Here is a 14,437-nt window from a genome sequence, read left to right on the forward strand (position 1 = left end):
ACACCCTCACTGTGCGTGATTAGAGAAAAAAAGGGCCTCTGTTATGGATCAGTAAAAAGTCCACCACGCCAGAGCCAGAAGGTGAGAGAACACAAATGATTAAAAAGGAATCCCCTTCAAGGGTGTTTCCTCTTCTGCCCTGATCCGCAGTGACCTCCTCCCACGAGGGGGGGGGAAGCAGCGCAGAGACGTAAATCTCCACTCCACAGAAATGGTGAGATCCTGAGAGGCTTGACACCTGTTTGCATCCAGCCTTTTGAAGGAGCACCTCCTTTATAGCGCCTTTATTGCACCACATTTTACGGCTTCCATCCTCTCGCCGGCACGAAGGCTCATTAATCCCTCTTGATGAGAGAAACACTCACGGCGACATCTTGTGCTCTGTCGTCTCAGACTGAGGACTACATGCTGCGTTTGTCACTATGGATCGAGCCTAGTCCACCGTCGACGTGGAAGAGCTCCCTGAGTTTCCCTCTGGAAACAATCAAGTCTGAACAAAGCTTTATTAATGGCCGTCCAAGGCGAACACACTACGAAGGCTCAGGTTTGTCTACAACGCTGTGAGCATGAATAAGATAAATCTAATTATGAGGTAGCTGCTGGAGATTTGCAAATTCACTTGCCATAAGTGAGACAGATTGAAATTGCTGCTAAAGGGAGGAAACGGTTGCCTTGGTAACCTCACGACTCCCATCACAGAAATGATAGACTCGCCACGAACTACAGAAAGTAACAAAAATTAAGCCGAGAAGCAAAATAAGAAGGAAGATCCAGGCAGCACCATGTGTGAACTGAACAAGTGTGTTCATGATGACAGGGTATGTGGCATTTATAAAGAAAGAAGGTCCATTCACGGCACTATTGAATCAAACGGTCAAAGGGAAATTGGCTTAAATGGGGAAACAATTGAAGTTAAAATCTAGATTCTTCAAGTCCATGTTAGTAATGTAATCTCTTAAAATGACATTTTTGTATTTGTGTTACAGGCAACAATTTATAATAACGGCTAACACAGCATTTTGAGCAATTTAAATAATATAATCTCAGCAGACGTACTTTTGAAGGAAGACAGAAGTCTCCACCGGTTAATTAAGAGCTGAAACTTTAGCCCCTGAGATCTTGTTAAACCGATTCCATTTAACTTGGTTAAGGTGATGTCTGCACATTGTGCAGCATCACAGCGCTGCTCGGACCTTGTGTTACATATGTTAGGAAGAAAAGTTGTTCTGGTGGATGTTTGGAATCGGTTGACTTCAACTTAGGTAAATTAAAATAGTTGGCGCTTTGTGCTTGAGAAGTGCTTGCGCAATAGAGGGAATCACCCGCATGTTGAAAAACGTCAAGGAAAGGGAATCAGGTCACTGAATGACACAGTTTTAGTCCAATCCGCTCCACTCGGAGGATCTCCTGGGACGTGAAGAGGCAAGGAAGGGGAAGCAGTGACTGAGAGGAAGGAGGTTGAAAAGGGGAAAGAATTAAGAGGAGAAAGGAAAAGCAACGTTTAAATAACGGAGGGTGTATTTATATTTCTGAAAAACTGTCCCAATTTAAATTCACGGGGAAGCTTCATTTTCAGCTGCGTCTCATACTGGGACCGCTTTGCCCCCCCCAAAAAACATGTTATTTCGGAGGTTCCGGTGCCCCTTTCTATTTGAGTCCAGCGGTTGCTTTCTGAATTGAGGGCAGAGCCTCAAAGCGCTGACTGAGCAGGTCACGGGTCCCACCCGAGTTAACTTAAGCTCAACACTGAGGCCACGTTTAGGACCATTGACAAAACAAACTATCCTTTATTTCCTGCAGCCAGAAAAATATTCAAGATAACAATGTTTGCAAATAACACAAATAGTTTGTTATCTTGAAGCTGCTACTGCCCCCTGTTGGTGAACGCAGCCAACGGCCCAGTAAACAGTCAGAAGGGATTCGATACGCCTGCTCTTATAGATTTGAAACATGTTGTATAAAAGAGAGCTAACTATTTAAACGTGTGTTTGCTGTATTTAATGCTCAGGAAATAGTAGTAACAGATGGCTCTGGTACCGCAGCGTGTGCTACTTGTTTAAGGACTAAAGGCCGACCGGCCCTTCATAACTATACACTGGTTTCTTGTGGCAATAAGCTGCTAGAGTTTTTCTTGATGTGTTATTCTGTATTCATTTGTTTAGTATTTACTAGGAGCACGCACACGATGCCACAATTACCCGATGACAAGAAAAGAAAATCCGTAGCACAAAAAACTAAATTTAGTTTTTAGACTAACTGGTTAACAGCTGATAACAAACAAAACTATATCGCACTACATCAAATGGGTCGACTAATCTATATTCTTAAAAAAAACAATATTGCTCATAATCCCAAACTCAATTAAAAAAAGTTAAGTGAATTATATTTCATTGTCTGGCTGAGTGATTCATTAAATGAAACTTCATTGGATGCAGACACAGTACATCAGAAATATAGAAACTCCAGTCATAGAACTACATTCAAATATTGGCGTATGGAGTCAAATAATTATAGTCAGTAGATTTGTTCAGAGATGAAACAATAAAAGTATTAAAAAACCCAGAGGATTCATAGCAGGGAAAATATAAACCAAGCCAGAGTCAATAAAAAAGATCTTTCAAAGCCAGTAAATGACCGAACAAATGGAAATAAATGACAGTTTGGGACTTTAGGAAACTGATCCACAGCCTTGAGACCCTCAGTAATAGTGGGTTACCCAGAATGCTCTGGGGCAGGACCCAGAAGGTTTTAGGCAGCTACAAATTACAAACTGGCATCGGATAAACTTGTGTAAATGTATAACTTTCACTTCACTCTCTAACTTCTGACTCTCTAAGCCTTAAAGTTGAATGATATTCAAACATTGCACCACTTCCGAAAAATGAAAAGATTACTTGATTAATTGTTAAGGTGTAATTATCAGTCGCCCGGAGGAAGCAACACCCCCATGAAGATAATCCCGTAAATGTGCGTGAGCTTTGGAACACGTCCCTCTGTCGGCTGGTGTGGGGGGGGGGGGGGGGGTCTGAGGTCTGAAGCAAACAATAGGAATGTTTATCAGGGACACATTGTGTATCAAGATGCTCATAAAGCAGCGCACCGAGTGGTCCAAATGGGCTCCTTTATTCAGTCATCCATCCATCAGCCCCCCCTCCCTCGGTTGTGCACGTGCGGCTTGTGAGACGACTCGCCGGTTCTTCTACACTCTCCCTGTGCCTCAATAAAATGACTCACTTATTTACTCCCTCCCTAGTTTTTACTCCTTCAATCCATCTCACCCGCCCCTCAGTCATCAACTCCCTGTAAGGACACAGGTGGAGACAGAAGAGGAGACACGTCCACAGTGCACAGTCCTATGTTGTGTAACCGCATGCCAACCAACAAAGCCTATATTGTGTTATAGATCTTTTGACCAGCAGTGGACCCTTTGCATTTGGACCTCTTGGACAAACAGCCTCAATGTGGACGAGGACACAATTGTGTTCGTTTTCATTCAAAATAACAGCGTCCAATTACTAAAATAACATGGCACAAAAGTCGGGGTGGGTGGGAAGGGGGGGGGGGGGGGGCACCAATCCACTAGCTGTGATTTTAGGAATCAAAATGGCGTTTCGGGGGAGGGACGTCAGGCCTGTTATTTTATCAAGAAATAATAAAGGAGAATGTCCTAAAAGTTTGTCATTCGGTGCTCGATGCGCCAGTTCCCGAACAAAAGGAAGCCCTCACTGCGCCTTACATTATAGGAATTTCGTTTCAGGTGCATCCCCCCCCCCCCCTCCCACCCCCCTCTTTTGCAGCTGGACTGACAGCTGGCCCCTCTATCAGAAACACGGGGATCCGTCTCTGGACCTGGTATCGGAGCCCCTGATGTTTTGCGGTGTTGGCAACTTTCCTGACAATGGACCTCGAGTGGCAACTGCAGTCCTGACACCTATAAGCAATTCTGTCGAAAAACACGCAAAACCCGCAAACCCATCCACCGCATTCCGACCCGCATAACCCCCCCGCATCGTCCCGGGGGTCGCCTGTGACCTGCACGTCGTGCCATGTCAATAATACGAGGTTAAACGGCAAATAATCTCGACCGCGTCATTCAAAGTCAATGGCCGGAGTGTGTTAGTTGGGGAAACGGATCGAAGCATTAAACGCAAAAACGCAGCGGGATGCCGATCGAACCGCGCGCACCCGCTTCGGCGTAGACGCGGCTTCGATGCGCGCGGGACGGCTCGCCGCCCGGTTCCGTCCGTTCGGGTCAATTTGACGCGAATTGTGCAAAATTGTTGGCGGCGCGCGTTACTTCCAGCGGGTTTTCCCGGAATAAAAGTTGTTCGCCGGCGCGCGCGGGGAATAAAAAGTGCGCGCGCGTGAAGCCCGACGTCCCCGCCGCCGGCCGGTGGGGTTCCGCGGGTCAGAACCCCGCCGCGGCCTTGGTATTTGACGGGAGTTGCAGGGCGAAGAAACACAAACGGGCCGGCGCCAGTTCCGCGGACCGCGCTAGATCAGCTGCTGGCAGTTCCCGTCCTCAATCACGTCCGCAGACAGGCTTCATAGGCTCGGCGAGGCCGCCTGTGGAATAAGACGCAAAAGTCATCCCCGGCGCACGCACGCACGAACGAACGAACGCACGCACGCACGCACGCACGCACGCACGCAAGCGGCACTTCGTGCGCACGAGTACGTCGTTTTGACAGCGAGACCGCGAGGCATCGGCCGCCGAACTCGGGCTTTATTCTGGGAGCGTGCGTGTGGATCGGATTTTGACAACCAGCTGTGCCGGAGCTTAATTACACCCCCAGTGGACTTTTTTGTTTTTGTTTTGTTCTTTCCCGCCCCCTCCCTCCCAGAGAAAAGTCACCATGGCAGAAACGTCCACCGCTCCTGCCAAGGCCAAAAAGGCAGCCAAGCCCAAGAAGGCTGCCTCCCACCCCAAGTACTCGGAGATGATAAAAGCGGCCATCGCGCACGACGCCAGCCGGAGCGGCGCGTCCCGCCAGTGCATCCAGAAGTACGTGCGGAAGAACTACAAAGTGGGCGAGAACGCCGACGTGCAGATCAAGCTGGCCCTCAGGAGGATGGTGGCGGCCGGGAGCCTGCGCCACACCAGGGGCATCGGCGCGTCCGGCTCCTTCAGGTGGGCCAAGCCGGAGGACGCCAAGAAGCCCGCCAAGGCGGCCAAGGCGGCCAAGGCGGCTGTCCCTGCCAAGCCGAAGAAGGCGCCGAAGCCCTCCAAACCCAAGAAGGCAGCCAAGCCCAAGAAAGTGGCCAAGACGCCGGAGAAGCCCAAGAAGGCCGCCGCGAAGAAGGTGAAGAAGGTCGCGAAGAAGGCGACCCCGGCGAAAGCCAAAAAGGCGCCGGTCAAGACCCCGGTGAAGAAGGCGAGCAAGGTGGTGAAGTCCAAGGCGCAACCGGCGAGGAGGGTCGCCAAGCCCAAGGGGAAGACCCCCAAGAAGGGAGCCAAAACGGCCAAGAAGAAGTAAAAAAAAAAAAAAGGACAATATGAGAGAGACAAAGTTGCTGTACATACTTAAGGAAATGTTTTCGTATATGTATTATTTTTGTAATGGAAACCTACGCTGTTTATCAGTAGTTTTTCTCCCCGTTGCACTATTGCTTATAGATGCTGTAGAAATTATCGTGAGCATTTATTTTTATTTGGCGTTAATAATAATGCTGTTAATTTCTATTTAACCATTGAACACATACGTCTTTAATAACAAAAGAGGAAGGATGCACATCTGGACGTCATGGACAGTCGGTGTTAGCGGGGCCATGTGGGACAGTGGGAGCCTTCACAATGTGGTTCTCCTGAAGGCTCCATAGAGGTCCAGTCTCCATTCAGAATATTCCACACAAACATCCCACTGTGTTCAGCCACGTCACTGCAATTCAATAAACCGTTTGTCATCATCTACTAAATGTGTCGGTCAGTTTGTTTTGCGCGTAATGCACAATGGGGATTTAAAGAATAATAATTAAATAACGGACACGTCGATTAATAAACTGCACAGAATTACATTCCAGCGCTTTTGCCATCAAGCTGATGGAGATAAAGCCCACCCGATGGAGGGTTTTCATTCCGTGGGTGGACACGTAGAACCCACAATTTCCGACACTTGGGAATGCTGCGTGTTTGTCTCTGCGTGTTGTAAATGACTCCCAACGACCTTTAAACCGCTTTACCAACCAGCCACGGGGACATGGCAGAACGTTCCTGTGAAGTGGAAACCTCTGTACCGTGAATATACTTCACGGGGGAATAAAACTCGTTTCTTTAAGAGACGGCGAAGGTCAATAGACCGGATGAAACCACAACACCGCGTTTCCAATACATCGATCCTCCTCCTATCGTAGCACGCCACTACGGCCGAGCCCCCTTTCACTGAGCAGCTTTGCAGACACGCCCAGCGCGCACCACGTGGCCTCTCACCTGAGACGCTACAGCGCCGCCCCGTGGCGACTTCGGAGAAGCGACGACTCCTCACGTGATCGCGGCTGCATCCGTGACGCCAGGGGAACGCACCAGAGAGCAAACTGATGAGTCAAGACCACACACAGACACACAATTACCATTGGCAGGGTGTTGTTCATGATTTCATAAAGACAGATGTGGTGTCATCAAAGAAATGCCTCCAGACTCACCTCAGGAGGATGTTGACGTGTTGCTTCTGCGTGGTCCATACCTTTAGAACCCATGACTTGTAGGTCCATGTGGTGATGCAGAGAACAGGGCGTGTGGGAGGATTCAAACAAACCGTGTGTGTGTGTGTGTGTGTGTGTGTGTGGTGTGCTATAGGAAGTCTAAATAGTTGTGTGTGAATTAAAAACAAAACTCCATCAAAATGTATCAGCTTTAAAAATAGATACAAGGAATCAACAAGGTAAATACTGAGGGAGGGGGGGGGGGCACCAATGGTCAGACATATTAACAGAAAGCAGAACATTCTTTTTTCATCCCAACACCCATAATGTCTTTTGGGCAAAAGTTCCCCATCCAGTCTGGTCTTTAATTAAAAATCTAAAGTGTGAGTCCTGCAGAAACAAGAGGTCCTGAACTAAATTAAGCAACAAAACACACACGACGGAGTCATGTGGAAAAACAATGCAGTGGCAGATAAAGCATGTAAGTCAAAGTGGATGCGAATATTACATCCATAGAAAAAGGTCACACTATTTCAGTCTCAATCAAAATCAAGGAATTCCCATTTCAATGTGAACAGAAACAAGCAGAAATGAATGTAGCTAATTAAGGTTTGGGCTACTTTACTTGAGGAAACCATTCTTCTTCATGCACATCTCTCCTTGCTGCAGCAGATGAGAGCCTTACTGCTGAGAACTTTTTTGTCGGCATAACAATATGCGTGAGGGGTAAATAACATGCTTCTCCTACTCATAACAGCTGGAGTTATTTGGCAAATCAGATCATATCTAGCATCTGAGGCGGCAGTCAGAAGGAAGAGTAATCCGGTGGAGATATTCAGTAGCAGCGAGTCAGTACACAAGCTATTTAAAAAAAAATGTTCCATGTGCCAACCTTTGGTTTTTCAGTCTGGTCTTACGGCATTTTTATACTCTGCGTAAGAAATACAGCATATTCATTAAAAACTCCCCAATCCCAACATTTAGAGCCGACACATGATTGAATACAGATCAGAAGGGACTTGCTTCATTTCCTACGCTTTGATAAAGCCCAATACTTTGTGTGTCGAGGTGGGGACGGGCAAACTGCGGCTTCCCCTGGTCGGACAATGTAAGGCAGAGAAAAGGGAATGAAAGGACCACCAGCTTCCAGTTGCTTTGGAGTGCTGCGATCGACTGACTCAGCGGGGAGGAAGAGGAGCAGAGATATGAAGAGCTTCGGGGAGAAAGAGAAGAAGCTCTCGCTCATTTAAGTCTGCCGACGGCTCTGAAGACGGCGAAGCCGAGCACCGCGACCACGGCCGAGCCCAACGCCACTCTGAGCCAGAAGGAGGTGTTGCTCATGCTGGAGCCATTCAGGTGTCTGGGTGGTAAGGAAAAAAAAAAAAGTTATTGGAGGTTCAGACCCACAATGCCACAGATAGCTAATCTCAGCGGTTCAAACTATCTTCAGAAGTATCAGGTGTTCTGTGTGGGACTTGAGTGTGGGAGCAGTACTCCGATTACAACGTACGGGTAAGCTGCTGTCCAGGCCAGCCTGGTGTAGAGGTTCTTGCTGGTGGAGTCGAGGAACGTGCTGGAGAAGGGCAGAGGTGGAGGCAGTTGGTGTTTATAACAGAACTCGGCTGGAGTCATCCCGTGGAACTGCTTGACCTCGGGAAGGTCCACCTTGGAGGCGACCAGCACACATGGGATGGTGCTCTCCATGTAATGTTGCTAAGTGAGAAGAGGGGATTGAGAGTCGTCATGATAACGTTCATGTAAACCTTTTTTAGGACAAAACAAATGTAAACAAAGCATGAATCTCTTTAACATGGACACGTATCGGTCAAAGTTTGAAAGATGAAATGTCGGTGAAGACAGCCATTTCTTCCTGTAGATGTCAACTGCCTTCATCCTTCTCTTATGAGAACTCTTTCTCAAACGATGCTCCTGGCCCCGCCCTAATCTGCTGCTACTGTTGTGTGTTGTTCTCAGCTACTTTGTCACTGATCCAAGCAAACAAATCTCTGTTCTCTCTTTATAGAATAAATGGATAAAGATGCTTCTGTAGTTGTCGTTACTCACCTTGTAGATACTGGCACAGTAGTCAAAGGAATGTGGGTCGCTGACGTCATACATGAGACAAGCAACGTCACAATTGGCGTCTGATGCCTTCAGGAACTCCACCTCCACATCCACCTCTTTGAGCTGCACAGGGGGGGGATGAGAGTGACCTTGGTTTTAATCAGGGTCAGAGGTTAAGTGTATACATTACGATTAGGATGGGAGGTACTTACTATGAGGTACTTCTCCTGCTTGCTCACTTGCACAGTGTTAATGGCGTAAGGGGAAAAGGCACTGCTGGTATTCATTTTGTTCTGTAAAATGCCAAATAGAGAAAACTATTACAGAACCATACCACTTAAAGTTTTGTGGTTTAATAATGCAAAACATATTTTCAGTTCCAGACCAGCAGATGGTTTCCTACCGGAACGTTGCGGCCCACGAAGGTCTGCAGAAAGGCGCTCTTGCCGGTCCCCCGAGGTCCGATCACCTTGCAGAGAAACACTGACCGCTGAGACTGACGTTTCTCCAGGTCCAGCTCTTTCTCTTGTGTGACTGCACGTGTAGACAAACACCAAATATGAACACAATGCTCCATCGCACAGGGCCACCACTTGATGAGCTTAGCTGCAGGTTTACAGCTGAAACTTATATCAACAAATGGGTCAAACATTTAAGATATGGCAGTAAAAGGTTTATTCACCACATACACAAACAGTAACACATGCTACAGCCGGTAACTAGACCCGTGTTACAAGATCAGTGATAATCTCTGTGGCTTACTGGCCTCCATGGCATCTACAGCGGGGTCACCTAAAAAAGCGCTGACCTCCAACACAGAACGTGTGCGATTAGGAGTAGCGAGACACATTACGTCACACGCCCCGATCGCGACTAAGCTTTCCTGCCAAATGGCCTCAGACGGCCTCTTGTTCACACACAGTACATCTGCACGGAGACAAACTACAAAAAACACCAAAGTAAAAGCTCAATTATCATTCCCCAAAAAGGAATCAGCCTTTCAGTCAATGCTCACAAGACCCACACACACACACACACACACAGACACACACACCTGTGATGGCTGCAGTCTGTGAGGCCTGCTCGGTGAGGATAGGGTAGCCCAGGTATCCCAGGTGCTCCAGGCAACGATGGATGTCTAAGTATGCAGAGAGCCTGCGTGTGAAGGGATTGACATACATGTGACCTTGTGGGGCATGCACTGCATACAAGTGTGAAAACCTACTGCATGCTATCTCACAAACTCCTTAACCACAAGTGAGGGACTCACGTCCACTGACAGAAGAAGCCCTGGTTAGAGATGAAGCCCTCGTCTGTCGTTGGGACTGCCATGCAGACCTCTGCACCCCACGGCATGTAAGGACACACGCAAAACAGGTTCTTAAGCTCCGCCGGCGACAAGGCACCATCTTTGTCCTGAGGGGGAACACGGGTCAGCTGGTCAGAACCTCCTTCATCGAATGGTACATGGAAATGCTTTGCACCAATTGGAAAACGTCCCTCTAATATATTCAATACATACTCTATAATTGTTTAAATGACATTACATCACATCATTTAAATGGCACAATTTACTCCCCATTGGGACCAAAGACAACGGAGTTCATTACTCACTTCATCGTACTTGTCAAACAGCCTCTGGAGAAACTGGTGACCTAAGTGATTGAACTCCGTGGTACAGCCGACAGGAACTCGTAGCCTGACAACATAAACGCATTTAGACATTTAGATTCCTGGGCGTTCCCGGCTAAAAAAAACAAACACACGCTGTAAATATAAAGCCAAATGGAAACTGAGGAGACATCATTATTCTCCAACAACATTGCAATGCAGCCTGTTGTAATACTAGTTATCAGATAGTCAACAGATACAGTAGTAATAGAGTCATGAGCTTACTCGGGGTAAAGGTAATCATCAGTCAGATCAAGGTTGTCGTCATAACCAAACTTCCTGAGGATAGTCCACGTGGTTTCATGACGGCCCCTCTGGATGAACAACGTATTAAGGAACAAGAAACCTGACCGAGAAGGCACACAAGTCTTGGCCGTTAGTTGCACGTAACCATTAAGAAGCGGCATGTTGTCATAGTGACTGTTACCATTTAGGGTCAAGCCGTTGTCCTGCACCCCATCACTGGTGTTCTTCCAAACTACTGTCTTCACATCCTCTAAGGCTTGAGGTGCCAGAGGATTCCCAAAACAGGATTTCTATGGATAAAAATAGATTTTCTTTCATACCAGCCACGTGGTTTTTGTGAAACCCAGTGCTAAGAATAACATATGCTGCAGGACTTCATTTACCTGAAAGCAGTTGAGTTCAGCATCACTGAGGATCCGGTCATTGTCCTGGTCAGAGATGTAAAATATCCGGCTAAGGGCCCGAACACACAGGGGTTTCAGCTGGGGACAAATATAAGAAGACAAAATATCTTATTACGATTCAATCAATCTTTTTTCACGGAGATACGGAAACAGGTTGACTGAGAGAGAATTCAGTTGGCAACACATTTGTAAAAGTATCTGACCTGTTTGTCCTCGGGGTCATATAGAGGGGCAGTGGGGTGAAGAACTGCCTTCTGTGCATAGTAGAACAGCTCGGAAATGTTTTTCAAGTTCTTTGCAGAACACTTGAAAGAGAAAACAGCAGAGATAATATAGACAGAAAGGTTAGATAACGTGTGCATGTGTAAATATCTGAAACCCGGCGGCCGTGTGTATCTCGATGCTACAGTTAGCTGCTGCAAACAGACTGCGGCGATGAGCGCACTGGACACGTCTCACCTCAACACACGTCTCAATCTCAGAGAACTGGTTCATGATGGGAAGAATGGTTTCCATTGAGCTGCCACAGCGCAGGTCAGACTTGTTTCCCACGAGGATGATGGGAACTCTGGTCAAACACATGGGAAAGGGTAGCGCTCAATTAAACACTATGGCAGTTTACTTTTAGGTATTCCTGCAGAACAAGTTACGATGTAAATCAGCGGTCATTGAAGCGGGCGGACAGTGTCACGTGCCATGCTCCTCTCCCCCACACCAGTCTCTGGGCACTTTGGCAAGTAGCTACGGAACACAGACAGATCAACAGCATACGTACTTGTTCCCCTTCTCTGCCTGCCCGTTAACTAAAGGTATCCATTTAGTTTTGATCTGAAAAACAAGTGTCAGGGAGAAGTGCAATTTGCGTTTTAAATCCATTTGACAATTGTAATAAACAGTTTGTGTAATGGTTGTACAGATTGAGACAATGTACACTAAGTAGCAGGTTACTACCTTCTCTATTGTGTCCTCGTTGGTGACATCATAGACAACACACACCACATTGGCCTGCGTGGGAGAGGGAAAGCTGTGAGGGACTATATGCCGAAACAGAATCGCTTGAGAAATAACTATGAAGAAAATATGTGAATGCTGTGCCTCCTAGAAATCGTCCAAGCTAAAAACAATGAACAATGATTTCCATTTATATAGGTTAATGTTGTAATTCCTAATCATTAGTGGCACAGCATTGCTCAGGATTATTTCAGTCAAATTTAATTAGTCGTGTATGGCTTACACACCTTTATGACCTCATTTCTCAGGACTTCGTCACTCTGCTCTTTTTCTGTTAAGAACAAACATAAACAGATATCACAGTCATGATACCTTTGCAACACGCACAGAGACCAGTCACTGGTTATGAATCGAGGTGATGTTACCTGAGTAGTCCACTATGTGCGTGGGCACCTTCTCTGGTGTCACGTCGGCTGGGATGGTGATCTCTTCAGCTCTGGGCGGAACCTTTCACAAATAAATGATAAACCCTCACTTTATCAGCCTTCCTCCCATAACACAAACACACAGTCTCAACGGTGCAATAACAATGGCTGTAGAGATCAACATTAAGCCGAGTTGTTGGGAAAATGTATTTTTTGGGTGCGGAGAAAAACTGTTGAGTGATTATAAATTTGATGTGATTTGGAACATTACTTACAACAAAAACTATACCGGCCAACTTAGATACAGTAAAAAAGGTTTACATATCAAACAAAGCAAAAACATTCACAATATGTTGCAAAACCTTGTAGATTTAAACTTTAAACTCCAGTGGAACCATTTGGGATTTTTACATACTGAGCCATATAAATGAATTAGATCAATCTGGCTACTATGAAACATGATTTAAAATAACTAGTAATAGACTATAGTTTTCCATCTCATCGTATAAGTAGTTCTTGCAAAGGGACAAAAAAATAGTTTCCATCATGCAGTTTGTTGCAAAATGAAAGACTGGTATTGTATATTTATATATATCTATATATAGATATATAAACGCCTGCACACAGTAAACGTCCCCAACAAACAATACATTTTCATTTCTGCAGTGTACTGCCTACAGCAGAGACACTGTGCACATAAGGAGCCAACTGGGGCTGATACACAGACTACGAGAGCCAGAAGGTCCCACAGCTGCGGAGACTTCGCTCACCTCCTCTGGGAATTCTTCTCCAACCAAAGACATGATGAGGGAGGTCTTCCCCACCTTGGCTGCAGGAGACGACAACAAGGAGAGCATGAGAGAAGCTGCCAGAGAAAGACTCTGCGATGCAGTCGGACCAGTGGGATGAATTTAAGTGTACTACCGGTAGAAGCACATCTAGCTGCTACTAGCTGGTTAGCCCACACTAACGAAGGAGATGCTGCTAAATATGGCATGAAGTGAACACGGGTGTATTCTAACGTTGAGTTTAGCTAGTGGGAGTTAATTCAACCAACGTTACACATCAATAAATGACGTTACAGAGAGCATTCTGAACCGTTACTCTCTATTTAACGTACAGCTACCTTTGGTGAAAAAATGGTCATGTTCATAGTTAAGAAAAGTAACGTTAGTTGATGCTAATTGCGTTAACCGTTGGTCCTCAAAGCAGCATCCCTCAACGTAGGATTAGCCTTAAAGTTGGCGAAGAAGTCAATGAGTCATGGAGAACAATTTAAAGAAAGACAACAAAATAATAATATTTATTGTGAAATGGACCTTTCAGACACCCGACTCGTTTACCAACTTCTGCTCGGTAGCCAAGTTAAGTTACCCAACGTTAGTTAGCTAGCTCAACGTTAAGTTAGTAGCTAACGTTAGCTAGTTAGCTAACGTTAACGGTTAACCTGAAAAAAAGTTACTCTAAAGCTTAGCAGTAATCACCATTTGGAAAACGACTACGTCGTAGAACGAATGTTAGTGCAGACATATATGTTCCATTTTGAAAGCGGTGTCGCCACCGGGAGAAGCCGAGATAAACTCTTCTAACTGTTAACTAACAAGTTCGACAGTTAGCTTCAGTAGCTAATGTTTGCTAACGCTAGCGTGTTAGCTTGTGTCCAGCTGTCACTTACGCTCCCCCAACAGGAGTATCCTGACGTCTTGTTTCATGTTTCTCCTCCGCTGGACCAACAGTCAGACGCGCTACGGTCCTACACTGACATTCATCACTCATTTGAATACCGAATTTCCAGCTAAAATTAAAACGTGCGCCTCTCCGCAGCGTTGTGCACCCCAAGGTGAAACCATATCATTCCGGTTCAAACAGGAGGGCGAAAACACGCCCTCTGCTGGCAGGACGGACGCGCTGCTGCCCTGAGAGCGCATCAGGTTGATCCTGCACAAGAGTTCATCAAAAGGTGATTATTCAGAGTAAAACAACCCTTTACTACACGTTTTATTTAACAAAGTGATTTGGAAAATCAAGATTGAAAGG

At 46.2% G+C, this 14,437-nt stretch overlaps 2 protein-coding genes across 2 annotated transcripts; one reads left to right on the forward strand and one right to left on the reverse strand.

Annotated features, from left to right (window-relative positions):
• The first annotated feature begins 4,581 nt into the window (after positions 1-4,581).
• On the forward strand, positions 4,582-5,906 carry LOC119213284 (histone H1.0-B). The gene has a single exon (XM_037464477.2). It carries the CDS (start codon positions 4,857-4,859, stop codon positions 5,475-5,477), a length of 621 nt encoding a protein of 206 aa, XP_037320374.2. The 5' UTR covers positions 4,582-4,856; the 3' UTR covers positions 5,478-5,906.
• A 928-nt stretch (positions 5,907-6,834) lies between these two features.
• rhot2 (ras homolog family member T2) lies at positions 6,835-14,274 on the reverse strand. The gene is made up of 19 exons (XM_037464236.2): positions 14,076-14,274; positions 13,171-13,229; positions 12,401-12,482; positions 12,263-12,306; positions 11,976-12,029; positions 11,800-11,852; positions 11,484-11,592; positions 11,228-11,329; positions 11,004-11,102; positions 10,802-10,910; positions 10,600-10,720; positions 10,318-10,402; positions 9,974-10,119; positions 9,758-9,858; positions 9,107-9,237; positions 8,916-8,996; positions 8,704-8,826; positions 8,150-8,352; positions 6,835-7,999 (listed from the first exon to the last, which is right to left on the reverse strand). The coding sequence occupies exons 1-19, from the start codon at positions 14,110-14,112 to the stop codon at positions 7,882-7,884; spliced, it is 1,857 nt and encodes a 618-aa protein (XP_037320133.1). The 5' UTR covers positions 14,113-14,274; the 3' UTR covers positions 6,835-7,881.
• Positions 14,275-14,437: the final 163 nt, after the last annotated feature.

This window comes from Pungitius pungitius, chromosome 21, assembly GCF_949316345.1.
Source record: "Pungitius pungitius chromosome 21, fPunPun2.1, whole genome shotgun sequence".
In the NCBI taxonomy this organism is placed as follows: Eukaryota; Metazoa; Chordata; class Actinopteri; order Perciformes; family Gasterosteidae; genus Pungitius; species Pungitius pungitius.

Excerpts from the sequence above, each read along its gene's own strand:
- LOC119213284 (XM_037464477.2), top strand. The coding sequence starts at position 4,857 with ATGGCAGAAACGTCCACCGCTCCTGCCAAGGCCAAAAAGGCAGCCAAG.
- rhot2 (XM_037464236.2), bottom strand. The coding sequence starts at position 14,112 with ATGAAACAAGACGTCAGGATACTCCTGTTGGGGGAGC. Across the intron at positions 13,230-14,075 it reads GATACTCCTGTTGGGGGAGC|CCAAGGTGGGGAAGACCTCC; the intron begins GTAAGTGACAGC and ends CGTCTCCTGCAG. Across the intron at positions 10,911-11,003 it reads CTGAACTCAACTGCTTTCAG|AAATCCTGTTTTGGGAATCC; the intron begins GTAAATGAAGTC and ends TTTTATCCATAG.